General features: G+C 38.2%; 2 protein-coding genes across 6 annotated transcripts in view; both read right to left on the reverse strand.

The window, feature by feature from the left end:
- Positions 1-31: 31 nt before the first annotated feature.
- Positions 32-9,889, reverse strand: ncbp3 (nuclear cap binding subunit 3). The gene is made up of 13 exons (XM_026938827.3): positions 9,550-9,889; positions 8,917-8,982; positions 8,714-8,819; positions 5,258-5,383; positions 3,961-4,089; positions 3,681-3,838; positions 3,465-3,573; positions 3,146-3,245; positions 2,834-2,943; positions 2,354-2,651; positions 2,069-2,247; positions 1,795-1,977; positions 32-1,689 (listed from the first exon to the last, which is right to left on the reverse strand). The coding sequence occupies exons 1-13, from the start codon at positions 9,730-9,732 to the stop codon at positions 1,382-1,384; spliced, it is 2,055 nt and encodes a 684-aa protein (XP_026794628.1). The 5' UTR covers positions 9,733-9,889; the 3' UTR covers positions 32-1,381.
- A 1,920-nt stretch (positions 9,890-11,809) lies between these two features.
- rap1gap2b (RAP1 GTPase activating protein 2b) overlaps positions 11,810-27,640 on the reverse strand; it is a 45,383-nt gene continuing 29,552 nt past the window's right edge. For all 5 annotated transcript variants that reach the window (XM_053240350.1, XM_053240349.1, XM_053240351.1 and 2 more), the window contains 19 exons: positions 26,730-26,762; positions 26,378-26,596; positions 25,326-25,429; positions 25,106-25,184; positions 24,823-24,876; positions 23,550-23,633; positions 23,145-23,245; positions 22,706-22,835; positions 22,402-22,557; positions 21,586-21,657; positions 21,407-21,493; positions 20,858-20,998; positions 20,597-20,740; positions 19,096-19,211; positions 17,400-17,507; positions 16,587-16,707; positions 15,980-16,085; positions 15,741-15,811; positions 11,810-15,654 (listed from right to left, as the gene is read on the reverse strand). In XM_053240350.1, the coding sequence (XP_053096325.1) occupies positions 15,646-15,654; positions 15,741-15,811; positions 15,980-16,085; positions 16,587-16,707; positions 17,400-17,507; positions 19,096-19,211; positions 20,597-20,740; positions 20,858-20,998; positions 21,407-21,493; positions 21,586-21,657; positions 22,402-22,557; positions 22,706-22,835; positions 23,145-23,245; positions 23,550-23,633; positions 24,823-24,876; positions 25,106-25,184; positions 25,326-25,429; positions 26,378-26,596; positions 26,730-26,762 (1,935 nt within the window). In that variant the 3' untranslated portion in view covers positions 11,810-15,645. The remainder of the gene's footprint in view (positions 15,655-15,740; positions 15,812-15,979; positions 16,086-16,586; positions 16,708-17,399; positions 17,508-19,095; positions 19,212-20,596; positions 20,741-20,857; positions 20,999-21,406; positions 21,494-21,585; positions 21,658-22,401; positions 22,558-22,705; positions 22,836-23,144; positions 23,246-23,549; positions 23,634-24,822; positions 24,877-25,105; positions 25,185-25,325; positions 25,430-26,377; positions 26,597-26,729; positions 26,763-27,640) is intronic.

A 27,640-nucleotide genomic window follows, 5' to 3' on the forward strand; every position in this document is an offset into this window, starting at 1 on the left:
GCACAAGAATTGCACAGTGTATTTTACAGGATTATGTAAAAAGATGTTTATTTGCACATACAATATATTTTCCTTGCTTTTTGAGCTGATTGACCACATACTGTATGGGAATGTAGACCACTTTTTTATTTTTCAGAAAAATGATTTATTGGCTACAATGTGGTGAAGCACCTTCAGTCCCAAATTTGCACCACAGCACCAATCAACATCGCTGTTGATGTACCTAGTGCATGCACCTCTGTCAGGGATGTACACGGACGCTGTGGTAGTGGAGGGTCAGAATCCAGCCAAGGTAGGTTGGTTCTCTGACTTGGGGTGTAAACAGGAAAACCACCAAAGTTCAGTGGACTCTGGTGCTCCAGATTAGTTATCTACCCCTGACCTGTATGGTGTGCACCAGTGAAATAATCTGTATATCCCAAGCCAATTCCCAACTACAAAAACCTAATGCATTTACAAAGATCAATTTTAGTGATCTTAACATGAAACAAGATTTATTCATTCATCTTCAGTAACCCTTTTTTTCCTGGTCAAGGTCGTGGTGAATCCAGAGCTTATTCCAGAAACACTGGGCAAGGGATTACATCCACTCCTTCCCAGGGCACCATGTACAAACTCATTCACACCTGGGGCAATTTAGAGTCATCGATCCACCGACTGGCATATTTTTGGGAAGGAAAAGGGGGAGAACATACGAAACTCCACACCCAATGGTAACCCCAGCTCAGGACTGAACTGGGGACCCTGGAGCTGTGAGATGGCAACACTACCTGCTGCTACTGACAATATATTCATGAAAAGTACTCTCCTAGAGACACTGCAGTGTTTTGCTTGTTTTAGATGTAACATTATTCTCTACCTGGTGCATCGCCATGATACATACATGGGTCTTGGACGTACCACAGCCAATCTCACTTATTTAAAGGTGCAGCTTGTAATTTTTAAATGTTTTTCTAGACCTTTACAAATCATAGAATTATAAAGATACCTTATAAAAAAAAACGATCTGCAATATTGCCATGCAGTGGAAGGTGTATGCTTGTCAGTGTTGTCATTGCAAGTGAAATTCAGGCAGCAAAGGGCTCTAAAAATTACAAACTGCTCCTTTAAAGAAAAGCCCAAACTGCATTTCTTGCTCACTGTCTCTTCTTTAGACAAAAACAAACTCTAGTATTCCCTCTCTTTTGGCAGAGGACTCTTTCTGAGTCAAGTCTGTTAGGTGTGTTTAGAGAAAGAGAGAGAACAAGAAAGGATGTTGGCAGGATCCATGTATGGACTAGGGCTAGAGAGTGAAACTATCTACTTGTAAGTGTCTTTTCAACAAGTCAGCAGCATTTTATTTCATCTCCTTATCCCTCTAGCTTCAGTCTCTCATTCCATCTCAAGAGTCACTGTCGGAGCCGTTGCTGCTGTCTCGGCTGATCTCAATCTGCAGTGAAGGAAGGTTGTCCAGCCGGCTTTTCTTCATTTTGTTGGACCGCTGCTCCTTCTGCTTGATCATCGCCCCCCACATCTTCTGCAGCTGCGAATCCTCATCTTCATCCTCGGAATCATCGACTCCATCCGAGTCCACTTCATCCCTCTGCCGGTTCCCACGTGAGGACGGCACACTGCTCCCTAACCTGCCGGAAAGCTTGCCATCGCTTTGGCTATCTTTATTTGACGGCCCCAGTCGGCTCCACAGACCACCTGACAAAAATACCACGCAGAGCATGTAAAGTGGAGCACAGACTTCGGAAAAGAATAACATGTACCATAAGGACGAGAGTTGCATTTTCTGTTATTTTGTCTCACCTGACTTTTTGTCTTTGGTGGGCTCTGTATAGAGGCCCCGTGATTCATGTTTAGTCGTCCCGAGTCTGCTGTGAACGTCAGTAAGAGGCTCTCTACGAGCGGCTGTGTTTCTCGGAGGGACAGGAGAGACAGAGCGGCACCTTTCTGGAGAGTGCGGCCTCTTCCCCAACCTCTGTCTCACATCTATGGAGAGAAGTATTCTATTTATAGCTAGGTTTTTATTCACTGAATAAGGATTGTGTTTTCATGAATGATCACCCAAGCACTGTCTCACCTGTCTTTCCAGTGGAGGCCACAAGGGGGCGTGTCCTTTGTTGTGAAAGGCCCTGTCTTTTCTCCTCCAGAAGCTGCCTGACATCCGTCACTTTTTCTGAGGTAGATTTGGTCACACCACTACCAATGCGACTCCGTATACTGCTGCTAGATGAGCCTGAGTCACTCCGAATGGAATTTCTAGGGGAAGAAGAATAAGCTAGTCAGAGTTTTTTTTTTTGTTCTGTTAAATGTCTGTTTTTAAAAAGGCCATTTAAAAAAAGAGATTTTTTTAAACCTCACGTACCTGATGGTCTTGAGGTTATTCTCAACCTCATCCGCATACATGGTCATTTTCATGCTCTTTTTAGGTGAAGGTGTTGAGATCATCTTCAGCTCTAGGTCGTAGTCCATTTCATCTGAATCCGAGGACTGGGAGAACGAGCCCCCCAGACGGCTACGGAGGCCCCCTTCCCCGAGTTGCGACCCTCGCTCCCTGTCTCTATACTCGACAACTCTGTCATCAGCGTCCATGTCTTCCTCTCCATCCTCTTCTTCCTCCTCTTCCTCTTCTATAGGCTCCTCTGGTAGATTCACTAGATCAGCTGTTACGAGAAAGAGAAATGCTCTAGTGTCAGGTAGGAGGTGTTGACAAATTAAAAGAACCGTCTACAGTGTGGGATTGATTAATGAAGTGCCAGACTGAATGACTAAGCACATTCATCTAACAGTCAGCCAGAGGAAATCCATCAGAGCTAACATGGCTGTCTGTAAATATGACTCATACCTGAATGTCGGTGTGTGTATGGTGGAGTGTGTCCCATACTGTCTCCTATTAAGGACTTTTTGGTCTTTAGAACGTCGCGCTGGATTCTCCGTGTATGATACCTACGTTTCCTAAAGAAACACAAAAAAGTAACACTAAGTTAAAACTGATAAAAGCAAAATATAGCATCGATTCAACCTTGATTTCTATTTCAGAAGCAACATCTAGTCATCCTTTGTGTTCATTAAAATTCCTAAACACAAGTTAGTAGTAATTAAGTGAGGCAATTTTCCCAAAAGTAAGTGTATTTAACAATAAATTATATTGTCTTACCAAGAATTACTCAGGATGCCCTTCATGCCCCCATAGTTTGGATTGCCATATTTCATATAGTACCGACTTCGCCTTGCAGCACCCAGCTCCTTTTTATCATCTGTCGAAATAAAAATCAAAGCTCTGGGACTCTAAAGCAGTTTTGCCTTAGTAACTAACTGCTTGACTAAAACAACACATTTTATACATCCAGTTGCACATGCATCTGTTCTAAAACACTGAAAAGCAACTCTAAATGTAGATAATCATATGTAACAATGTTTGAATCAAAGTGTAGAGTCTTTTATGAAGTATGTTTTACTACAGGACTAATCCTCACCCTGTGTGGCGAAACGCAGAAACAGATAGTTGCCTTTGAAGGATTTGGTCGTGGGGCGCAGGTCATTGCGGAGGAGAGACTCGTGCTCTGCCTGAGACAACTGGTCTGTCTGGGGACCACAGAAAACATCAACCATAAACTCCCATCACACAAATATCACGTGTTGTCAAATATCACGCTAAAAATTGGTTTTAATTATCTAAACAATTCATTTACCTGGGAACTTCCCTGTGTTGTTTTTTTCTCTGTTTCCTCCTCACTGTCACTGGCTTTTCCTTCACTGTCATCACTGCTTTTGTCTGCCTTCACCACCACATCATCATCATCAACCTCCCCTTCTTCTTCCTCATCATCCGAGCCATGATTTCGCCTCACTGAAAGGGAAAAAAAAAAAAAGACGACATCCAACCTTCAGCCAAAAGTGGGAAAAACATTTGAAGCCATATGTTCCTGATGTAAACTTGCAAACAATGTTTAGAAGACTGACAGGACTGACCTCTCTCTTCTTGAACAGGAAGGTCAGTGGTTTTGGAGCCAGCGGTGTTAGAGTCTTCTTTGTCAGGCATCCGGCTCATGTTAATCAGAGCTCGGGTTGAAGTGATGTCATCCAGCCAAACTACATTACCTAGGAATTAATTTTGTATAATGTTTCAGCATTCATAACATCTATATACTGAACAATTATAGCAGAGAGTGTGTGTGGGTGTGTGTGTGTGTGTTATATATCTCACACACACTGATCAGCCATAACATTAAAACCACCTGCTTAATATTGTGTAGGTCCCCCTTCTGCCACCAAAATAGCTCTGACCCGTTGAGGCACGGACTTCACACAACCTCTGAAGGTGTGCTCTGGTATCTGGCACCAAGACGTTAGCAAGTAAGTTGTGAGGTGGGGCCTCCATGGATTGGACTTGTTTGTCCAGCACATCCCACAGATGCTTGATTGGATTGAGATCTGGGGAATTTGGAGGCCAAGTCAACACCTTAAACTCTGTCATGTTCCTCAAACCATTTCTGAACAACTTCTGGTGTGTGGCAGGGCGCATTATTGTGCTGAAAGAGGACACTGCCATTAGAGAATACCATTTCCATTAAGTGGTGTACTTGGTCTGCGACAATGTTTAGGTAGGTGGTACGTGTCAAAGTAACGTCCACATGAATGCCAGAACCCAAGGTTTCCCAGAAGAACATTGCCCAGAGCATCACACTGCCTCCGCCGGCTTGCCTTCTTCCCATAGTGCATCCTGGTGCCATCTCTTCCTCAGGTAAGCAACGCACCTGCACCCGGCCGTCCACATGATGTAAAAGAAAACGTGATTCATCAGACCAGGCCACCTTCTTCCACTGCTCAATGGTCCAGTTCTGATGCTCACATGCACATTGTTAACACTTCTGGTGGTGAACAGGGGTCAGCATGGGCACTCTGACCGGTCTGTGGCTACGCAGCCCCATACGCAGCAAGCAATGACCCTGTTGCTGGTTCACCAGTTGTCCTTCCTTGTAACACTGTTGGTAGGTACTAACCACTGCATTCCAGGAACACCCCACAAGAGCTGCTGTTTTGCTCAGATCCTTACACTTGCCCATTTTTCCTGCTTCCAACACATCAACTTCAAGACTGTTCACTTGCTGCCTAATATATCCCACCCCTTGACAGGTGCCATTGTAACAAGATAATCAGTGTTTTTCACTTGACCTGTCAGTGGTTTTAATGTTAAGGCTGATCGGTGTATATATAATAGCAGTCAAAATTAAATGCCAATATTTATTCTACATGGTACTGAACTTACATGATGTATCATCAATCCACTCAATATGTGCTGGAGGATACTCCTGAAAGTAGCTAAACACATCCTGGGTGCTCATGTCATCCACACCACTCAGATGCAAGGCCTCCAGTCGGATCTTAGGAATTGCTAAAAGGAGTGAAAGGGTTGAACATGTCAATTTAAATCATTTTATTAAATTCGTGAATTATTAGATTTAATTTAGAGCGGTCTCACTGAGACATGCCCATTTACAGTGGTTTCATTTCCTGCATATACAGTGAGTTGCCAGTGAATTAAGTCCAGCCACCTTACACTTACTCATCAGACACACTCACCCCAGACAACACTTTTCTGATATATAATTACTGTAGCCTGTTACTATTTTTAGGAGGACCATTCTCTGCACAGCAGTAACAAGGACATTGTACTGTGTATAATGCTGGTATATCTGGTGCAGCAGTGACGGTGAGGTTTTAAACGCTTTATGTACACTTACTGCTCACTTTATTTTGGTTTGCTTTTTTTTTTTTTTTTAATTTGGTCCAATTTGGTTTCAAACTGCACTAATTTACGTGGACCAGAAAAACAAACAAACAAACAAACAAACAAACCAAAAAAAAAAAAAAGTTGTGTGGGATAGAAGCGGAGCTGGAAATGTGCACGCAAAACTGTATTTCATTAATTGGTCATAAATAGGGTTGAAGAAAAAAAAAAAAAAAAAAAACAGCAGAGAATCATTTTAAAATATCAGTATTTTAAACTGTATCCATTGTTTCTTGTTTCTTAGCTCAAATATCTAAAATACATTGTACCGTTGCAGCCCTCTAGCTCTGTCTTGCATGTTAGTTCAGCAATTCACAGCCCATAATACATAGTTTGTTTGGTTTACTTTCTGCATTTGGGCCAAATTAGGGTTGAATCATATTCTCACTGCAATCAAACTGCAGCAGAGATCACATGTATGCTACTGAGAGCACCGCTCACAAGCAGTCTCAAACTGGATTTGTCAGTCAGCATCTGAATTTGGCTGCTTTGTTCACACCTGCCCAAGCAAACAAGAATTACCTACCACCCAAATAATGTCTAATCTGAGATGGTTCTATGGTTATCCCTTTGCTCAGACAGACAGGCTACAGGAGGCTCTAGTCATATCAATTTAAGAACCTTCAACGTAAACAACTAAAATACCCAAAGTATCTTAAACAGGATTAGATGATTAAACACATTACTGATCCAGTCATTCACCACAACACAGAACCAAACCAGTATAATTAAGTAACCCAATTTCCTGTCAGTTTATTACACAAAAATGTAAAAGCTTTGGCATAGAGAAGACTTAGAAGGAATTCCTGACCCACCCAGTTCTGGTTTTGCAAGTAGCAAAATATGAAGCAATAAATAAAGACCAACAAGCAGTTACCCCTTACTGCTGGCAAAGCCTGACTTACAATTTAATAAAGACTGCAGCAATAGCTACTGTCTCCTGCAAAAAAGCACACAGCACCAAGGGAGACATGCCTAATGATTTTAAGACTGAGGGAGGCAGATGTTAAATTAATTAATTTCATATTAACAAATAACCAAAAATGATGTGGTGAATGACTGGACACAGTGATGACCCAAACATCAGCCAGTGTACTCGACCCTGAATGACTTGCTTTCATTGACATGGTGTATTTTCACTATGTTTAGTGGTGACCTATGTTACCCAAAAAGCCATGTGACTACCTGCTGATAGTAGAGGCAGTAGGAATAAACTTTGCTTCACCTAAAGGGACTGATGCAGCAGTGCTTTAAATCAATAGTGTCTCACCTCCCACCTTTACACTCTGCTCAAACAGATTCAAACACGATTAAACAGGTTCTATGTCCATCCCAAAGTTGGCTGTACATCATGCCCCATTAACTCATCACAACAGGACTGTCTAGATACACAACTTGTAGCCTAACTTTTTCTATTTATAATTCTTCACCTATTAAATGGCATTGTAAGTGCGCTGACAATATAATTTTTTCATTAAAAAAAAACAAAAAATGGCCTAATGGTTAGAGAGTCGTACTTGTAACTCGAAGGTGAACCCGAAGGTCGTGGGTTCCAGTCTCAGGTCCGGCAGGGATTATAGGTGGGGGGAGTGAATGACCAGCGCTCTCCTCCACCCTCAATACCATGACTGAGGTGAGACCCTTGAGCAAGGCACCGAACCCCCAACTGCTCCCTGGGCGCCGCAGCAAAAAAAAAAAAAAAAAAAAAAAAAAAAAAAAGGCTGCCCACTGCTCTGTGTGTGTGTGTGTGTGTGTGTGTGTGTGTGTGTGTGTGTGTGTCGTGTGTGTGTGCGTGCGTGCGCGCACTTGGATGGGTTAAATGCAGAGCACAAATTCCGAGTATGGGCCACCATACTTGGCCACACTTCACTTCATATTCTCCTGTGAGCTTTACACAACCTCTAACTTCACACAGGTATAACAAAAATTGTTAATGTTATTCTTGAGGGATCTGACTGACAAATTACAGCCTGGGTTTAAAGCCATGTCAAGTGGTGTGTAGGGCCTGGGCTGAGAGAATGTGGCTTGTGTGTGGTGTGTGCATACATGTAAGTTAGAGAACTGAACACAACCACTGCACAAATGACCACATAGCAGATTTACATGGGGGTTTCCATCTATCAACAATTCCTTCTCTATGATCAATAACATACTAATTTCTCATAGACACACACACAGACCATGGCTTTGTTTTTAATCATCATAGCTTTGCCTGGGCAAAAACAGCACTCTTGTTCTTTTATTTAACATCTAGCAAAATAAACACTGAGTAATGTTAAAGCTTTATACACAATGACTAAATATGCTTCAAAACAGCATTTTCGGAGAATTCTCAGCTCTTGCATATTTTTTGGCTTACTGTAGAACTTCATCTCAACATCCATTTCACATGCAATCTCTGCTGCTATAACTTTAGTTGATGAGCACGTAGCGTGCCTCTGAGCGACCACCGCATTCACCCACCATTTTAGGCAGTCTGGATGTTCACATCAGCATCAAGCAACAGGTACAGTACAATAATCACACAGTGCATCTATTACCAGGTTTTAACGTTAGTGTGAGGTTGATTCAAACAAGACAGTATTTCACTGAAATAGAGATGCTTATTTGCTCCAGAATGATTATTAATACTGACATTGCTGATTTGTACTAGATTAAAATCACGGCTCTTCTTGGTCACGACTTAAATGACAGTCGTTCAACTAAGTTTTGATAAGCAGTAGGTATTACGGGTATGACAATCTGCAATGGTATTGAGCCAACACTTCAACAACACTTTCCAATCTCCTCATATCATAAACAAATAAATATCACATCCTGTGTTGTTGTAATCATTACAAATATCCTTGTGTGAACAGAACTCAACACTAAGACTAGACAGAAGAAATCGTGGGCCATCACAGACCTAGACCACATGTTTAGTGCTTCTCTTACCTTTTTTCATGAGCTCTCTGTCCAGCACCACGTTTCTCTGAGCGACATTGTCCTCTGCACGGAAGTGGAATCGCCTCGCTCTCTTTTCCTTTTTCTCAATTGCTTCCTGAATAAAACAGTCACACACACAAGTCTTGGAATCAAACAAACTAAGACAGCTTATTATTCTTCTTCTGACTACTAAACCTGTGTGAGAGAGATACCTTGGATGTCACATCAATGCCGGTAATAAAAGCGCCCGCCTTGTTTTCATATCGCCGGCTTGTGTCCTGAGAAAAGGTCAACACAGTGACTACTCAGGCAGCTGTGTTACATGACACTGGCATTAAAAAAACAGTAACTCCATACATCATCATCCATTAAGGGTGACAGATATGTCAGTGATTGATATTATACTAGGTGTGAATCTGAAAATGAGCTTGCATAAGAGTTGCGATCACTTTCTTTCAGGAACTTAACATGGTACTGTACTGCCATGCAGCTTTCAGTTAACAATTAACACTAGCTAGCTGTTTAGCTACAACTAGCACTAGCAAGAAAACTTACTCTGTGGTAATTAACATTTTATTACACCGACGCTGGTAACACAGTAAATATGTCGTGCACAAAAGTAAATCCTATCCTGTTAAGTTACACAAACCATGATTTGATAGTGACTGACACCGTAAAGCTAACACCTCTGGCTACTCCCGAGTGGAAGCGCTGTTCCTACACAGACTCTTCCGCCCATCTTGCACCAACCACCGGACACTTTCACTACGCAACACCGCGGCGCGAAGGCCTTTGCTCAAAGCGCCCTCGCGCTCCCATTAGTTAGCTAACGCTACCTAGCTTACCGGCAACAATTCCTTTAAACTTCGGCGGACAGGAATGGATTCCAGCTCAAGTTCTCCCTCCTCGACCTCCATGGGCTCCGCTTCACGAACATTTCGGTCCGAGTCGGAGTCGGAGTCTGAATCCGACCGGTCCGACGCGCTTTCATGTTTCACAGAAACCCGCAAACTGCGAACAGCCGCCATGATGTAACGGGCTAACGGGCTAGCTAATAAGCGACCTAGCTAAAATGCTAAGCCTCTGTTTCATTGAACAAAGTGAACTGAAAACTAGTTAGCTCTGCTAGCTAACGCGCTCACTAGCGAAACCCCAAGGCGCAGCGGCGCAGTGCGATTAGCGCACTAAAGACCACCTGTTGGTGTCGTGCTGCCTTCACACGCTATCGAGATTAGGGTAATTAAGGGTTCCCGATTTAAAATGGTGCCTTCAAAGAAAATGTGATTTTGTGTTTTCGACTCGAGAAGACGAACATACAGTATGATATGCTCACTGGATAAATTTGTGAGAACATTGTTGCTCTCTGGCATGAAGCAGACGGCAATTAATGCAATAAGCATTAATAATAATGTAGCTAAATAACACATAGCTGTCTTTTACACAGATACAGACAATGTTAAGACAAGATGACAATCCCAGTACATAATTTTCTTCAAGTTTTGATTTTACTAAAAAGGGTTTATCATGATTAATATTACACAGCAACCACATGTAACATGTAATTCCTCAATTGAGATGCAATTTGTGTTCCACTGATATTACATTTACATGTCAATTTAAATATATACATTATACATTATGCATCTAAATATATACATTTCAAAACATTTAGAAATGCTTAGAAAGTAGCATTTTGCCTGTTTCAGTCCACTATAACTACATTTTATCTTCAAATATAACATCATTAAAATACTTTAAAAATTTTGTTTTATAATACTGAAAATAATTGTTGCATTAATGTGTGAATCTATTTAACATCTCATGTTAAAAAAAAAAAAAAAAAATTTCATGAGTTTTCCATTATAGGATATGAAAAAAATGTATATTTTAGTTCTTTCAGTCATGTTACCTGAACACATTCATCCTTATGTTATATTTGGAATATTCACCTGTTGAATTTCCTGAAGATCATGGGAAGAAGGAAAGTAAAATATATTATTTTTACTTCAGTTTCAGTGATAAATTGATATTGATTGGAAAGGAAAGGTCACAGTGAAAATACAACTCTGTTACCAGAAAATTATAGAAAGTAAATTAGTAATTTAACAAATTTCAAAGTAAATCATTATCATGTCTTTAATGCTATTCAGTCATATTTGGTGCCTTTACTGTTTCTATGCTAAAAAAAAAAACTCAACCCTGCTACTCATTTAATGGCAAAAAGCAGCCATTTTCAGCAAGGACACCCTTAATCAAAAATAAAGTTTCATTTTTTATGACTTACAAGACCACACATACACAAATTCATACATAAAGTCGTGTTAAAATGACATCTCGGAACTGCAATTTGGAGAAATTGGAGAAACTGTTGAAAAACTTTGGCTTTGTGTTTGTGAATTATAAATCGGAAGGCCAAATGAATTTTTTTCCTACTCAGCATTTGAAAAAGCATCAGAGTGTAACCCACTCTCTTAAAATACTGCAGGTTAATCAAGATAATCAAGAGTGGAAACCAACATTATTATAAAATGTTTTATTTATTTACCATACATAAGAAAGACATTGACTGGGACTCAGTGAATAATCTGTACCACAAATATTCAAGTCATCTGAACTACATTGTGTAAATCGGTGTTTTTCTGACAAAAATATACAGAATAAAGATCAAAACAATACAAAATACAATTCTTAATTAAGAAAATCAGCAGTCATAAACATAGAACTAAATATATATATATATTTTTTTTAAAATAAAATCTCAGAGGAATTACCCAGACTGTAAGAAACTGAAATATTCCCCTCTACAACATTATGTAATACATTTTTATACCAGGGGTTCTCACTGTGACCACACAGTGCCATCAATGTATTGACTTCATAGTTCCCAATACTGAAGGGATTTGATCAAAATACCTACAACATTACAATGATGATTTAAATCAACATTACATCAATATAATTCATTAAGTCTTCACAAATTATGAGGAATGTTAGATCTCTCAGATGATGTGAGATCAGAGTTGGAGTGGTAATTGGGGTGGCAAGCGTTTTTTAAGGATGGCAGGTGCCACCCTGTGACACTCTTGTGGCCACAGCTCTGGTCCAGGAGGCCCACTACCCTGTGGATTTTAGTTTTCTCTGCTCCAAACACAACCCCATCCAGAAGTGATCATGTTTACACAGCACTGTACTCACTATTATTTATCACAGCTTCAGGCAATTTAGCAACCAAATACTGTTTTATTGCACTGTTTTACATCAACTGTTTCAAATCAACAGAACAGTATTTTCTTTTAAAATATAAATTGCACACTTGTGCTTGAAAGCTTGAATCAAAATACACCTGCTCCTTGGTCACAATATTTAAGGCTATCTTTTAAATACTAAATCTAAACCAAATTAGTTTAAATAAATATAAATTTGCCTTCACAATATATAACCAAACAGTGAGTTAAACATAGAAAAAAAAATGAAGCATATAATTAAATTCACTAGAGTCAATGAAGACTGATATCTAATATTAGCTCACTAACATTTAAGTAAGTTACAGTTAATTGGTTGAAAAACACAAAAATCATGATCACGATTAGAATATGGCCTCCACAAATTGGATCAGGAGTGTTGGCAACAGAGAAAACAGAGTCTGTGCAAATCAGTGGGCCTCCGGAGTCAAGAGCTAAATGTCTGTGTGGATTAGTGATTAAAGTTCAGTTTAATAACATTCTGATGTCCTAATTGATCTCAATATACATAATAAATATACATATTGGTGAATTCATTATAGTTATCATATTTATAGTCATGTCAGTCAGGGAATTATGAGTTAAAGGATTTGTGTGGTGGTCTGGGAAAACCCGTCAGATGTCAGTGTGGCTGAATTCTGGATGAAAAATGAGATTTTGACTAAAACTCCAATCCAATTTTTGGATATTTACATGTCTTAGTGAAAAGGTCATAAGCCTGTCAAAATGTTTAAATGACCTAATGAAAAGAAAATTTAGCCAACAGAACAGAACTTACTGAATTAATCAGAGATTATTTCTCCACAGATGAAAAGAGATCATTTGAGTCAAGAGATGACCATGAGGCTCGTATTTAAATGCGGCAAGCGACTTTTACCTCAGGTGATAAAACAGACTGATGTGGATGATGCTCATAATCAAAGTGACGATTTCCAACTGTAAATGTACAATTCTTTAAAATTTGGTAGAAATGTTTTTTTTTTTTTGCTTCCATAAATAGATTATAAATGTACAGGCAGGTGAGGCGTGGAATTGGAATGAAATATTTAAATGCTTTTTTCTCCCTTTTCACTTTTGGTGGATTTTAAAGTGCTATAACTTTTCTTATTGTTGAGATACACGCAAAAGAGAAACATATTTCAGTTCAGGAAAGCTTGTAGTTTTCAGAAATGATGTGACCATGTGAAGGGTTTTCCCAGGCCAACATATAACTGGGGAAGTTTCCCCCAGTTTTTTCAATGATTTAAAAGTATTACACAGTAAAACCAATAAAAAAGCAAGCAATGTGCAAGGTGTGGATTGACACACAAATGTGCTCAAAACCAAAGCTCTATCAGGTAAGAATGAAAAAAAAAAAAAAAATACAGTGCTGGCCTTATAGTACAAACAAGTGCATTTCCTTCCAATAACATATCATATCTCTATATGGCATTAAAAAATTCACAAAGTTAACAGCTCATTGTATTTGTCTGGAACAAACATTACTATACTCAGGTTTATTCCAAATCAAAGACAGCATTGTGCAACTCGAATAAATATGTATTTAGAGGTGATGTATTTAAAGGTGATTTCTAAAGTGGTCATATTCCTTGAGGTCTGGGTTCAGTACCATCTTTGCTAACTACTATTATACTATAAATACTATAAATCTCACTTTTTGATCTAGTTATTTGATTTGATAGACTGTTTTATTCTCTAAAATGAAATAGTTGCTGAAATATTTGTTTCCTGGAAATTAAACCTGCACTTATGGTAAATGGAAGTTTCTCTCCCAGCTTTTCCTCCCTCTGACTGAGGAATAAATATTTGTAATTTCCAGTTTTTAATCCAATTGCTTTCTCCTGCATGTCAATGCACATCTTCACCTTTTTTTTAATACCACAGTGCAGCTGAATGCTTGATTCTGACTGGTCAGAAGATGATTAAGTTTCTATAACAGCAGCTCTGAAAGCATTTCTGGCAGCAAGACAAATCACAGGTTTATATTAATACACTTGTTCTAATACATTGTGTTATTTATTTTATTTAACCTTTTTTAACCAGAGTAGTCACACTGAGACAAAAATCTCTTTTTAAAGTTATCGTTTAGTATAGTATCATATAGTAACAAGTCACACAGGGACTTGTATCTTATATTGCAGATTGTCTACATAAACAGGTTAAAATTGATATAGTGAAGCTTTCTGTGAGGAGTCTATTCACTCCTTCTGTGAGGAGTCTATTCACTCCTTCTGTGAGGAGTCTATTCTCAAGGACAGAGGGCTTTCCAGTTTCTCATAACATGACAAGCTGCATTTTTTTGCCTTTTAACCTTCGAAAGAGAAAAAAATGAGAATCTGCTGAGGAAACAACAGTTTATAGCCGCTATGACATAAGTAATAACAGGAACTAACTTGCTTCTACAACATTAAATGTAACTATAAATGGATAAATAGTATGACGTGTCATTCTTAAATAATAAAAAAATTGTTAGGGTTGGCAAATTGCTGTGGTATGTTAGGAATAAAACTTCAGGACATGCTGTTATAGGAAAATAATCATTGCCAGGTTTTATTCTTTACTTAACTGACAGAGACACAGATTTAATCAAGCATGTGCAATAACGCAGTGCCTAGTGACCACTGGGACTTTGTGACATTTAGCCAAGCGGCCAAAGATTTTAATCTATTTTTTATTAATGTTGTGGTGATTGTATAGATCATTGCCAACTACTATTGTTATAATTATTATAGTTATTATTTAGTTATAAGTGTAACTGGTTCCTTAAATTGAATGGGTTCAATAAAAGCTGCGAAATATAGAAACAAGTATAATTATTTTTTAACTTCTAAGAATCTAAGTGCAATATTGCTAAAACTAAGAAAAGCATGGTAATGATACAAAATCAATATTTTAACACAGTGTAACTGGTGTGATTTCTTTGGGGGAAAGTTCAGGAATCAAAATCTCTCAATAAATCTCTTAATAAATAAATAAGATGGCCCATATTTGCTTAATGCGCTATGTATAGTATATGTATAGTAGGATTATGCTAAAAAAATAATCTGTGCTGATATTATAAGGGAGTCTGTGAGTTTTGTTCACACTGAAAGGAGACCCTGGCTGCAAAAAGTTTGAGAAATACTGCAATAAGGTATTTCATCTGCTTTTCATATACTTGCATGGTTTAACAGATTTGAGGGAAAATAACGGGACTCTAATCTCATTCAGCTGAACTGTCAAAGACAATAAAGCACAATGCGTGGCCAGTGTGAAACCTAAACCATCAAATCTTAACAGAAATCTTAGGTGTCTGGAATACTTAGTTTTTTTTTTTTTAATTAAATATATTGCAGCTACGTTGTCCTGCATAACCTTCACTGTTCTGTCTCAACAAATGATATCTATTGCTATAAAAAGCTCTAGCATCATCCTAGGAATGCATCACAATCCTTTGTTGTGAAAAAAATCATCAAAATCATAGGCTGAATATTCCAGGTCAACAGGATCAGTGGTAGGATAAACCTGCTAAGTTCTAATAATGCTGTGTTATTTGTGTATATGACGTGTGTGTGATCACATGACTCATGCCATCTTGGAGGCAGCTCAAGCTTTAACAATATTTCAAATCCAGTGTCCCTCTTCCTCAGTGTGTTGTCTTGTTCCACAGCTCATTTCTGGCCCACACAGTGCTCCTGGTCTCTCTTCATTGTCCAGTCACTAGTGCCCCTGTCCAGAATGATAACATCCAGTTACATCATAGTAGAGCACAAGTCAGGTAGAATAAACTGAAGAATTATTAAATAAGATCTTACAGGCGCTGAGTGGCTCAACTTGTCGAAGCGGAACCTCAGGCTGGATCTGGGAGAATTCTTATTCTTGAAGTCTTTTGATAGTGACAAAGCAAGCAAATAATTTTTTAGATGAAATGGTCTCTCATTTGGAAGCAAACAAAGGATGAGAAATAAAACACTGGCTACGTTCTTAACTATTTAACAGCATCTGAAGTAAAACTCAATTTGAACATATTAAGCAAATATTTGCAATTCATTACCCGTGGGACTACGGCACATGATAACAGGAGTTCCTACACTCTGACCCTCTACACCAAGAGAGGAGCTACACCCAGGTGACAAACTGGGAGAAACCTGGAGATTGTTCTGGAGAGAAAAAGAAAAATAACATCGTGCTTAAAAATCCAGCCATTTTCCTTCTACCACTGTCCACTCCTCCGTAAAAAGGAGGTTTTGAACACAACCCAATCATCATTCAACTGAATTCATATTATACGTACAGAGATACTGTCACAAAGCAGATTTACAGAAACCTGGATGCAGATTTAGATTTTGGTGTGTAAAAAAAATTGTAAAAAAATCCTCTATAGATTACTATGGAAGCCAATTTTAAAATGCATAAATATGACACTATTGATTAATTAATAGTATCATCCCACATTAATAGTCCAACATTTATAATCTAACATTAAGAGTCCAACATTAACTGGACTATTTGGTTCAGACAGCCATCTGAAACTCTATTACCATGCAACACCAACCACTTCCACAGCTCCCATAGCATGACGAGTTTAGATTAAACTAATCTAAAGTCTGCCCACACACACACACACACACACACACAGTAACACACACACACAGACTCACATGGTCTCCTTCCTCGAGTGTGTCCGTGTCTCCAGCCACACTACTGAAGCTGCTTGTGCTGGACGGAGAGCGAGAGATTTCTGGGCTTCGAGTGCACTCCTGCAGCTTCAGAGTTGGTCTACTGTCAGACAGGAGAGAAAGACAGAGAGACATGAGTGAAAATTTGTTTAAAAGAAGTATACAAGTTAAAGACATTAACTAGATCAACTAGTAAGTAATGGAAAACAGCACAAATAGTTAATCCATTACGAGACTTCTAAGTCAGAAAATAAGATGGCCCCTCTTCATTCATTCTTAGTTAGAGAACAAATATCAACATATATGTCACATTCCTGCCATTTTTATTGTTTGTACTGCCTCTAAAACAGCACTTCAAAGACCCCTACTGCTATAATCTAGCTTTTTTTTGTCCCATTACCTAAATTCACACTGAAAGCAACTGAAATAGACTCAAGTACATAGCAATAGGGTAGCGAACATAACATTTTGTCCTTATTTTGTCAAATCTACACCTCCTTCAACTTCTTTCCATAAGTGATAGCACCAGTCCATGTCATTTACAGCTGAAGTTCTAATGCTTATATGCAGAATCAGATATGAAACATTCTTATGAGTATACTAAACATTCAGGTTGAGGTATGTTAGATTTTTATGTGAGAAACTTTTAATCCAGAATAAGGTATATATACATATAGTATGATACAGTTTGATAACATATACTTTGCCTTACAAGTCACAGCACATCTAGAGAGGAAAAAAGTGACTTGTAGGAGTCTAGGGCAAGAATGTATTGTTAATGATTTGTGACAGTACCTCTCTTTACTCAAGCAGATCTCTGGGGAGCTGGGGTTTGATGAGGTCTCTGATTTAACCTCTTGCGAGAGATGACCGTTGTCTAGACTCCTCTGATCACAAAGCATACTGGAGTAAAGTGGGGACAAGCAGAGGAAATCACTCAGCACTGTCTTTCCTCACTGCGTGAGTGCAAGGCTGTTTGTATGCAGTAATTTCTCACAGTGCAGAGTTTGACAATATCTCAGTACAGAGTGGGGATGATTTATAGCATCCTTCAGAGCTTTTGTGCGTCAGAGGCGGTTCTATTGCTGAACTGTTCCCATTTCCTTTTCATTCCTCAGCAAAGCATTTATGAAACACTGTAATAAATTGCTGTAAATTGTACAGTAATTTACTGGCAAGTTGGGTTGCCAGTAAAGCACTGTAAAATTTACAGTAAACAACTGTAAAATATATTTAATGTAAAATCTTAATGTTGTATAAAATGACACATAACCCAGCACACTTGCTCATTTGGCTGATGCAGGATACAACTGAGTTGAAGGTTAACGGTCTTGCCCAACCATGACAGCTTGGCAGTACTGGGTTTTGGACACACAACCTTCTGAGCTGTGACTCAAGCCTTAACCACTTAGCCACGACCATAACTACACCACAACATCACCACAACTATCTTGCATTGATTCAATTACTTCTAGCACTGAATTAACACCACTAAAAGATTACAATGAATCAGTGCAAGCTAGTTGTGATAGCTGTGGTAGCTCAGAGGTTACGGCTTTGTGCTGCAGATAAGAAAGTCGTGTTCAAATCCCAGCACCACTAAACTGGCTTGACTGGATCCTTCAGCAAGACCCTTCAGTTCAGCTGCATCAACATACTGGCTTATGTGTTATTTTTTTACTATGTATGATATTACAGTACTTTACTATAAATATGTTTTACTGTTGTTTACTGTACATTTTACAATACTTTATTGGCAACCCAGGTTGCCAGTAAATTACTGTAAAATCTACAGTACATTTTTTACAGTGGAGGTACATAAAGAGCTTCACATATGTGTGGGGGTCTGGGAAAACCCTTCATATGGTGAAATTTTGACATTTTCTACTATGTACCGTATATAATTTTCTCTTTTGCACATAGCTCAATCACAACTGAAGTCCTAGCATTATATATTCTACTTTCCCCCAAAAGTGAAAAGGGAATAATTGCATTTAAAGATTAAATTCTGACTGCAGTGCAGGAGCATCACAGACATTTTCACAGCCAGCATGTGATTACAAACAGAATTAATTAGGCTTATGTCTGTTTTGATACAGCATATAGCTATCCAAGAACTGTGTGAGGAAATCTAACTTAGCTAAGGTTTTAAACATCTTTAGGCAAACTGACTGACTGCTTGATAAACCCAACATGATTGTGCATGAAGACAGCTGAGGCAAGTTGTGGTGTCACAGTATGTTATAGACAGAAAAAATCAGACTTTTTTCTTCTGTTTGTGACAGTTCAGCCACAGCGTAACCTGGCAGGTTTTCCCAGACCACCACACATAAAATAAACATGATATTATTATAACATTACAAATACATGTCAACGAATACAAATGTAAATAAGATTATTAAAACATATTAATTATTTGTCTGAATTGAGTACAATGGAGGTCATTTTCAAGCTACGTGCGAGTGTGTTTCTGCATGTGAGTGTGGCTGACCTGCGTGTTAGACGCTCTGTCTGCCCGTCCATGCTAGCGTGCAGCCGGGGGAAAAGACATGACCGTCTCTTCACCGGGCTCTTCAGAGGAGACTTAGCCGTAGATGATACTGGGCACTAAAAAAAAGGAACAGTCTGGCCTGAAATTAATTCACTCAATTCTCTCATTTGCCCTGTAGTCAGTGAAGCTAATTCGGTTTAACAAAGGGAAGCTTCCAGCCTCTAGTTTATCATTGTACAAACTGCATGTCTAAATCATCACTCATTTGACTTGTTCATGTGGTGTAGGTCACTGAATGACACTACTACGAGCAAAAATTAACAAAAGGGTGTTAGAGAGTGAAAAACGTCATGGCAGCCATCTTGAACCTGGAATCACTTTTTTCTCAGCACATACCTTGACATCACTTAACACAAACATCAGACTCATCTACATTGGGAGTAAAAGGACATTATATTTGTGCATGGACAATCACTTTAAACCAGGGATTCACAATCTTTTTTGGTATCCCTGATCCTATCCTAAGGACCCAGAACTACTGTGTGTCTAATGAGAGGACTGGGATTGTGCGTCACACTGTAGATTATCAAAGTCAGGAGATGTAGTCAAAAGCGCACATCTCATCTCAGCTGCAAGATAGCTTCTTTGATTTGATGCACACAAGAGCACTGAACCCTTGCAAATGGATAGGTTTGTTGTTTTAGTCTGGCTGATGAATTGTGATTCATGTAACTGTTTTTATGAACATAAAGCCTATTTTACACAATAAGCATTGTGGTATGTGTGTGTCAGACTGTTGAGCGTTCATTTCTGTTTTCTTGGTTTAGTAACTCTAATGTAAAAATGTGTATATGTAAATATTATTACAATTCAATACCACTTTATTTGATCACAAAGTTTGTTAATCGAATGAGATATTCACTTCTCGGCCACTTTGACAGTTAGAACTTTGACGAAGCTTGGATTTTAATCTATGACCGAGTATGCATTGTAACAGTAGGCTACAGACTGAAATATCACCCACGTGCTGATTCTATAATGTAAAATATAGTGTGCATATTGTATTTTGCAGTGTTTCTAACTAGAATCCATGACCATGCTGTGCAGAAATATGCTTATTTTTATTTTAAATTTAAAAAAGCTGCCATTGTCTGATGTAAAGGCCACTTTGATTAACATCATAGCATGCTGGATGGATCACTGCTGGTGTAAAAGAGTCTTAAGAGGTGCTTCAGAATGAATGAAGGCTATGAAATTTTAAATTATAAATAATATGACCATTTTAATGATTGTTTTATGTGTAGATTGTTCACGTGCAGAGAACAATATTATAAATAATGGTTGATAAAAGATCTTCTTCGACCCCATCTGCATCTTTGGTGACCCCATTTGGGGTCACGACCCAAGGTTGAGAACCTCTGCTTTAAACCTATTCATAACAAGCAAACATGTCTGTGAGAGTATTGAGATTGTGGAGAGCTTGGTAGCTTGGAGTGCTCACCGAGTTCCTATTGCACTCAGGGTTGCTATGGGTGAGACCCGCTCCACTCAGACTGGTGGGCACTCCTCCTCCCCCTGCAGAGCGGCCATGCTTCTGAGAGCCCCCCATCGTCTCCATTGAGTGACTACGCACACGCATTGCTCGCTGAGGCAGAAACAGAGGAAAAAGGACAAGGGGAAGATATCTCTGTCAGCTTTTCTCTCAGAAGCAGTGAGATTGTTGAGCCTGATTTTTAATGAAGTAATTTCTGTTTCTGGGCACCTTGATAGACTCCAGTATTCCCCCATGGCTTCCGTTCTCCATTCGCTCCTCATCACCGCTGAGCGGCTGACCCAGTAGCACCTGAGTCTGTCTGTGCAACTCATTATGGAGGCTGTCCAGCAATGCTGTTCGCGTTCTTTCCTAACATACACACCCACACCCACACCCACACATAGGAAAACATTAGAAACATACATATCATACAAGCAAATGTTTATATAAAACTCCCTCCAACAGTTGCTTACACAGCCCTGCAATATATATATATATATATATATATATATATATATATATATATATATATATCTCCATGCATTAACTACAACTTTAATTATGAAATGGCCACTTGTAATGGCCTTATAAGTTGCGATGTTCATTTTTTAAATTCAATCGTTCATCTTCAGTAAGCACTTTATCCTGGTCAGGGGTGTGGTGGAGCTGGATCCTATCACGAGGACACTGGATGTGAGGTGGGAATACACAATGAATGGGCCACGCACACATTCATACACTCAAAGGATGTGATGTTGTTGACCGTTTTGTACTTACCTCAAGCTTGGCAAATCGATCTGAGCGGTAGCAGGCCAGCTCTGCATTGATCAGCTTAGTCAGCAAGAACTCTCTGAATTCTGGGCCCTGTGGATGGACAGAATGAGACAGCAAATACAATGACATGCAAAAAAATCCTTTCTAATATACAAGCTGCTATTTTGAGTGCAGCTATTTACCTTCCTGAAGACTGGCGGATTTGGGAGTGGAGGACCGAATTGTGGCACATCATCTCTTGCTGTGACGGAGACCTGCAATGCATCATTCTTACTTAGCTAAGAGTTAAAGATATCTTATTAAGTCTGGGTATGACAATCCAGATGGATGGACTGTCCTTCATTATTATCTCTGTGGCTGTCTATCTTTATGGAAGGCAGGTATATTGCAGTTTACTTTAAAATACCATGTTATATACTGTATTTACAGATATATGTTAATATGTGTATATTTTCTTATATTTCTTATACTTTCTTATATTTTCTGAAATTTGTTGGTCATGAACGGTAAGCTTTTCAAGTCAGTTTTTTACATGAACACTGAGAGATGACTCACACATATATGACCTGTACTGTATGTTGTCACGTGTAATAGGAGAGGAGAGCACTTATTAGGGCTTTAATGCAGGGATGCTTACTGTATTTGTCAATGTACATTTGTAGTGACTTGCTGATTTTGCAATTATTTAAATGGATTTTTATAAAAATCCAGGAAGGTCCAGGAAGGTACCAGTTTATAAAATAATGGCAATGAGCCTTTCGGGAGCCAAAAGAGTTGATTCAGAGTCATTCTGAGTGGAATTCTCATCTTTAATAGACTTTATATATATATATATATATATATATATATATATATATATATATATATGTGATTTTCTGTTTTTATTACAGTCATGGTTGTAATAAACTAAGAAACGCTAGACACAAATACTAGTCAATGTATGTGTTTTGCATAATGGTATCAATTATATATATATATATATATTTTTTTTTTTTTACCTTGTATGTGGTGTCGTCTGTACCCGGATTCTCCACCTGGACCAGGATATAGGCATGAAGAAAGTTGGACGCGATCATGTCAGGCACAAACGGTGTGGCCTCTTCTTGGAAAACTGTTGCCACTATATCATTTCCTATATGCCTCTTCCTTTGAAGCTGTGTGTGGGTGAAAAAAACACATCCATTTGGAAATATAGCCCCAGATGCTTCAGTAAATGTACACATTTAACACTTGCAATGAAGCTTTATGAGCATTAGTAGTAGGTGGTATAGCTAAATGGTGGCTCTCAGCCTGAATATGTACCTGTTGTGTGTCCCCTTCTGTGAAAGGTAACTTGGTAGAGACGTGGAACATGATCTCCTGCCCTCTGAACACAGTGTAGACCGATTGAGAGCCTGTCTGCCCATTACAGACATCCAGACCACCTCGAAACCTAGCAGAGGAGAGAAGGTCAGTGAGAAATCTGAAGCCTCAGCTCATTTCTTACTATCGGAATCATTTTTACCACTATACAATATGTATCATAATAAATTTTTACAGGATTAATAGTAAAAATCTGATTTTTACACGATTGATAGTAAGAAGTAGTAAGGAATAAAACACTGCACATCTTCATTTGTGACATTATTCTTTTCCTCCACAGTTGAAAGTTTCCACTATTAGTATCCACAAGCATCCGTTTAAAAATGAAAGGTTTTCTTCTGTGTGAAAAGATGCCCTTGCGACTCTCTATCTCTCTTACCCTTTAAAATCCTGCAGTTCCACACAGTCTCCCAGCACTTGGAGAAACTCAGTGAAAGCTGGTGTTTCCTCACTGTTTCCAAACAGCTCCTCTTCTGACGTCTGGGTTAAACAGAGAATAATTCAACAGCAATTTAATCAAAAAGGATCAGCTCAAGCGACATTAAGAATATAGTGTGTGAGGTCACTGGAAAAGGTCAGGGAAGGGAAGGATTTTAAAGGGTAAGAGAGATAGAGAAACAAAGTGCTGCATGGGGGAAACTGCTCAACATCTCATAAGGGAAGTGATTCAAGAGCTTTACATGCAATGCACACTTTATGTAGTGCACATCTTAAATATATACAATAGTTCTGAGAACTGAATTTGCATATGAGGGTTGTAATGGAGGAAATGTGTGTCACTGACCTGACCAAACTTCTGGTGGATGACACCAAACTTGAAAGTGTTGTTAAGCTCATGTTCATCATATTTCAGTATTAACTGAGATCCCTGTGAAGTAAGAGCAGTAGATTTCAACAGGGTTTGAAAATCAATCAGATCAGATATTGGATAATCAATACCCATCATAGACTGAATTTCACTCACAGAGTGGGTTTTTCAATCTAATCTCTATCCCCTAGAGCATATGTGTGATTGTCACAGACAGGATTTTCAACAAGTTTACTGAGAAAAGAATTAAAAGCCTGTTTACTTAAAACTCGCTTATAATGAACGTCTAAGGGCAATTGAATTCCAGTGAACATTTATGCAATGTTTTTACATTTTTTTCATGAATGCTTCAGTTAAAAGTATTTGTAAATTGTAAGATGCTGTGTGGGTCTGATTGCGCTATCATTGTTTCAGGGTGTTAAGTGGTGTAGCTATAGTGACATTGCTATAATGTTCATAAAATGTCAACAAAGTCATCATTACGATTCCATATTTAACCACCCAAACTTCAAATCCATGTGTCCCTTAGTTTGTGTAATCACATTTTCTTTGGCTACCAGCAGCTTTGGTGAGAAACCGGATTAACCAATTAGCAGGATCATGCTTTTCATCCATTTCTGTTTAAAAAAAGCTATGAGCCAGCTAGCTACACTCTGAGCACAGGGACATCGAGGTGACACCTGATGAAGTACTGAATGTCTATGGCAGGAGGAGACAAAATTTTATGGTTTTGTGAGATAAAATGTCATTTTGTCCCTATTACTAGCAAGTTATTTTCATTTCCATATTAATGTTATTAATGTGGCAAGATTGTTTGATGATGGATCGTGCCTTATATAATTCAATGACAAATACTGACATTCTCTGTCTGTATTAGCGTGTCACACATCAAATTTTTTTCAGTCAACAGTCTTAGCCCTCAACTGCTCAGTTGTATCTTGTCTAAATTATAGATCGCTTAGGATGAGCCAAACAGCAACAGCCAAATGAGCAAATGTACATGTAAACATCTCAATTTAACTCACACAGTGATTTTATTCAGCATATTTTCTCGTCCCACCCTGAAATTAATTCCTGACTACGCCACTGATGCCAACCCAGGATTCAGAGCTCTTTATTCAAGCCTTTATTCTAAGCCTTTTCAGTTCTGCTATGAAATCCTACAACTTCCCTTTTTTAAAGCCATGGTCTGAAAGTAATCTTTGTAAGAACTAAGGTTATAATTCCAAGTGCTGTAGACTGAACTCACCTTAGGGTACAACACGGGACTGAACTTCAAGCCGACAATATCTTCACAAAGCAGCTGCAGAAAGAGACAAAGAAAGAGCCACAGAATTAAAATCTGATGTAGGTTCACTGACCTCAGTCGATGCACTGAGATACAGTATTATTATCTGCTATTATAACTGCTATGATTAAAGTGATCAGAATGGTCGAGGTTTAAAATGAATACACAGTGTTGAAAATAAATGCCTAAAAGTCAGCATGACTTCAAAGCTCACTCAGTGGAAATGAAAAACCTGCGTCATCACCTTGGCTAACTGAGGGACGCTGGGGAGCTCAGGCAAACCCGTGACCAAAATCCTGTCATAGATTGTCTTTGCTGGAGTCCTGAGAGGAGGATTGAGAGCATCAGATTCAGAATTTAATAAATAAGTACAACATTTCAATATAACAGCAATCAGCATAAAAATAATTGCACAATGCAAATTGCCTAATTGCAAATAAAATCTGTCCCGAAGCTGTTATTACCTTAAAATGATGTGCAGATGCTCCTGATCCTTTGTTTCTTCATGTCGGAGGGACAGGACGAGGTTGCCATGGTTGCTGGCCGTGCAGTAGAAGTCAAGGTGTTCCTGTGAAGTGAGGTGTTTCAGAGTCAGATGCGGAGATTGCAGAGGGACATTTCTCTGTCTAATCGAATTTCTCAGAATGTAAAGAACCATTGGCAAATAAATTACACACCAATAATTTAGTCTGTCTGATAATGGCTAAAATTATTTTTACAATTATTTTTAATTATTTTAATGGCGTTAATTATTTTAATCAAATACATGTTTAAAACTCCTATTTATTAAATAAGATCCTGATCCTTACTTATGCTAAATAAAAACATATTTAGGTTTATGGTTTATAAAAACATATTTAGGTTAATGATTAACTAAAATAAATAAATAAATTAGCCACCCTGGTATACAACTAATTAGATGGTTAAAACATTTTAAAAGTCAAGGGGAAACTTGTGATTTAGTTCATAAGACTTAATAAAAATGAACTAATTTTACATTGGCTCACTAGTCTCATAGCCGATTATGTTTAATTAATTGAAGAAGCCATAAATGATGGTTATGGTTACAGTACGTTGTGCAACAATTAATTAAATAATAACATGTCATACTTTTTATCCATTTATAGTTACTTTTATTGTTTGGGAACACCCACAAAATGAAGTTAATAACTTAAAGGAACAGCTTTATCTCTGACTGTTACAGAGCACTGACACTGGAGACTCCTTCCAAAAATATCCTAACAGGAAGCTTCACTATATCAACAATTACACATTTTTTGTTGGTTTGTTATTTTTGTATTTTTTTTTTTTTTAAACCGCATACAAATCCACAATTTATGATCACATATTAGAACATGCGCATTAATATAAATTTGTAATTTGCTTAGCAGCTTGTACTACTGTCCGAGTTTCTGTTATAGAAAATTATTTATTCAACATTCAATGTTGTGTATAAATTTCGAGAATTTTGATAATAATCTCTCCTGTTGGTTATTATATTTCCCCAGATGCTTACTTTTCCCAGAAAGTGTTTGCGGTAGGCTTGTATGCCATAGTTACTCTCCAGTCGATATCCAAAGTCTCCCCCTGGGTTCGCGCCCTCTTCATCTTCCTCATGATACCAACTGCTTTCTCCAGAGATCGGTGTGATGGCTGGAGTCTCGGGGTCTTCGATCCAGTAACCTCCCAACCGTGGAAAAATCACCTGAGGGTACGGTGGACCATCCTGTAGCACCTAATGCACAGAAGACATATTTAAGGAAAGTAAAATGAATGTGTTACAGCTTGTTTAACAGTTTAAGACCTAAAATGTATAATTCAGTTGCCTGGCTGTGTGAGAAAAGCAAACAAATTGAGATCTCTCTCACCTTTTCTATACTCAGGTGTGGAACATAATCATCCTAAAGGGAATAAAAATATGGTAAAGTTTCGTTCTCACAAACTTTCACATTTTCATTCCCCATGCACACACAGAACAATACGAACACTAAAAATATGTAGGTACACAGATGAGATGAATGGACATTCATAATAACAATACTGTAAGCTGATGACAGAGAATGCCTGTACTTTAAATTTCCTAAAAACAGGAACACAATCATGCACATAACCAGAATGACCGTGTGCCAGGGGAAAATGATATGAGAAAAATAAGTGTCAATATCTTGAATATAATCAAGCTTACCTAATTCATCTCATTAGGAGATTATAATAAAACAAATATGAGCTTAGTAAGCCTATTTCTAAACATCTTCTGGTAATTTTAACCTTGAGATATCTTTTTCTTTTGTTGGATAATTTTGCTTCTTTGTAAAAATCAATGGTTGAAAATTAATTGTAAAATCATAATGAGAAATATTTGATAAATTCACCTGTATTCAAGATATGTTCACTAATATTATTTGCACTGTGAAGGGACACATCCTTGCCCAAAAGGAACACTTCAGGTCAGTGATAAAGGCAGTGTTTGAATTGTGAAAATCTAGGAACAGATTTTTGCCTTCTGTTTCTCGGTAACATGAAAAAGCGTATTTTTTTTTGTCTTATAAACTTTAAGATAGACAAAAAAGAGAGGTGAGGGAATGACTGTTCATTGTTGCTATAACATAAGTGATAACAGGAACTAACTTCTTTTGTTAAGTTTTGTAATTATTAAAAAGCTTGATGAGTCATTCATTAAAAAATGAAAAATTGTCATTGTTGGCAAATCACTCTGGTATAAAATAAATTACAGACTTATTTAGAATTACAGAAAATAATCCACTTTGGGTTGGTTATT

The sequence above is a fragment of the Pangasianodon hypophthalmus genome, chromosome 15 (genome assembly GCF_027358585.1).
Source record: "Pangasianodon hypophthalmus isolate fPanHyp1 chromosome 15, fPanHyp1.pri, whole genome shotgun sequence".
NCBI lineage: Eukaryota > Metazoa > Chordata > Actinopteri > Siluriformes > Pangasiidae > Pangasianodon > Pangasianodon hypophthalmus.

Bases quoted from the DNA above. Each gene is read 5' to 3' on its own strand.
- ncbp3 (XM_026938827.3), bottom strand. From the start codon at position 9,732: ATGGCGGCTGTTCGCAGTTTGCGGGTTTCTGTGAAACATGAAAGCGCG. The intron at 5,384-8,713 runs GTAAGAGAAGCA...CACTCCTTTTAG, and splicing joins CAGAGAGCTCATGAAAAAAG to CAATTCCTAAGATCCGACTG. The intron at 4,090-5,257 runs GTAAGTTCAGTA...ATTAATTCCTAG, and splicing joins GTGGATTGATGATACATCAT to GTAATGTAGTTTGGCTGGAT.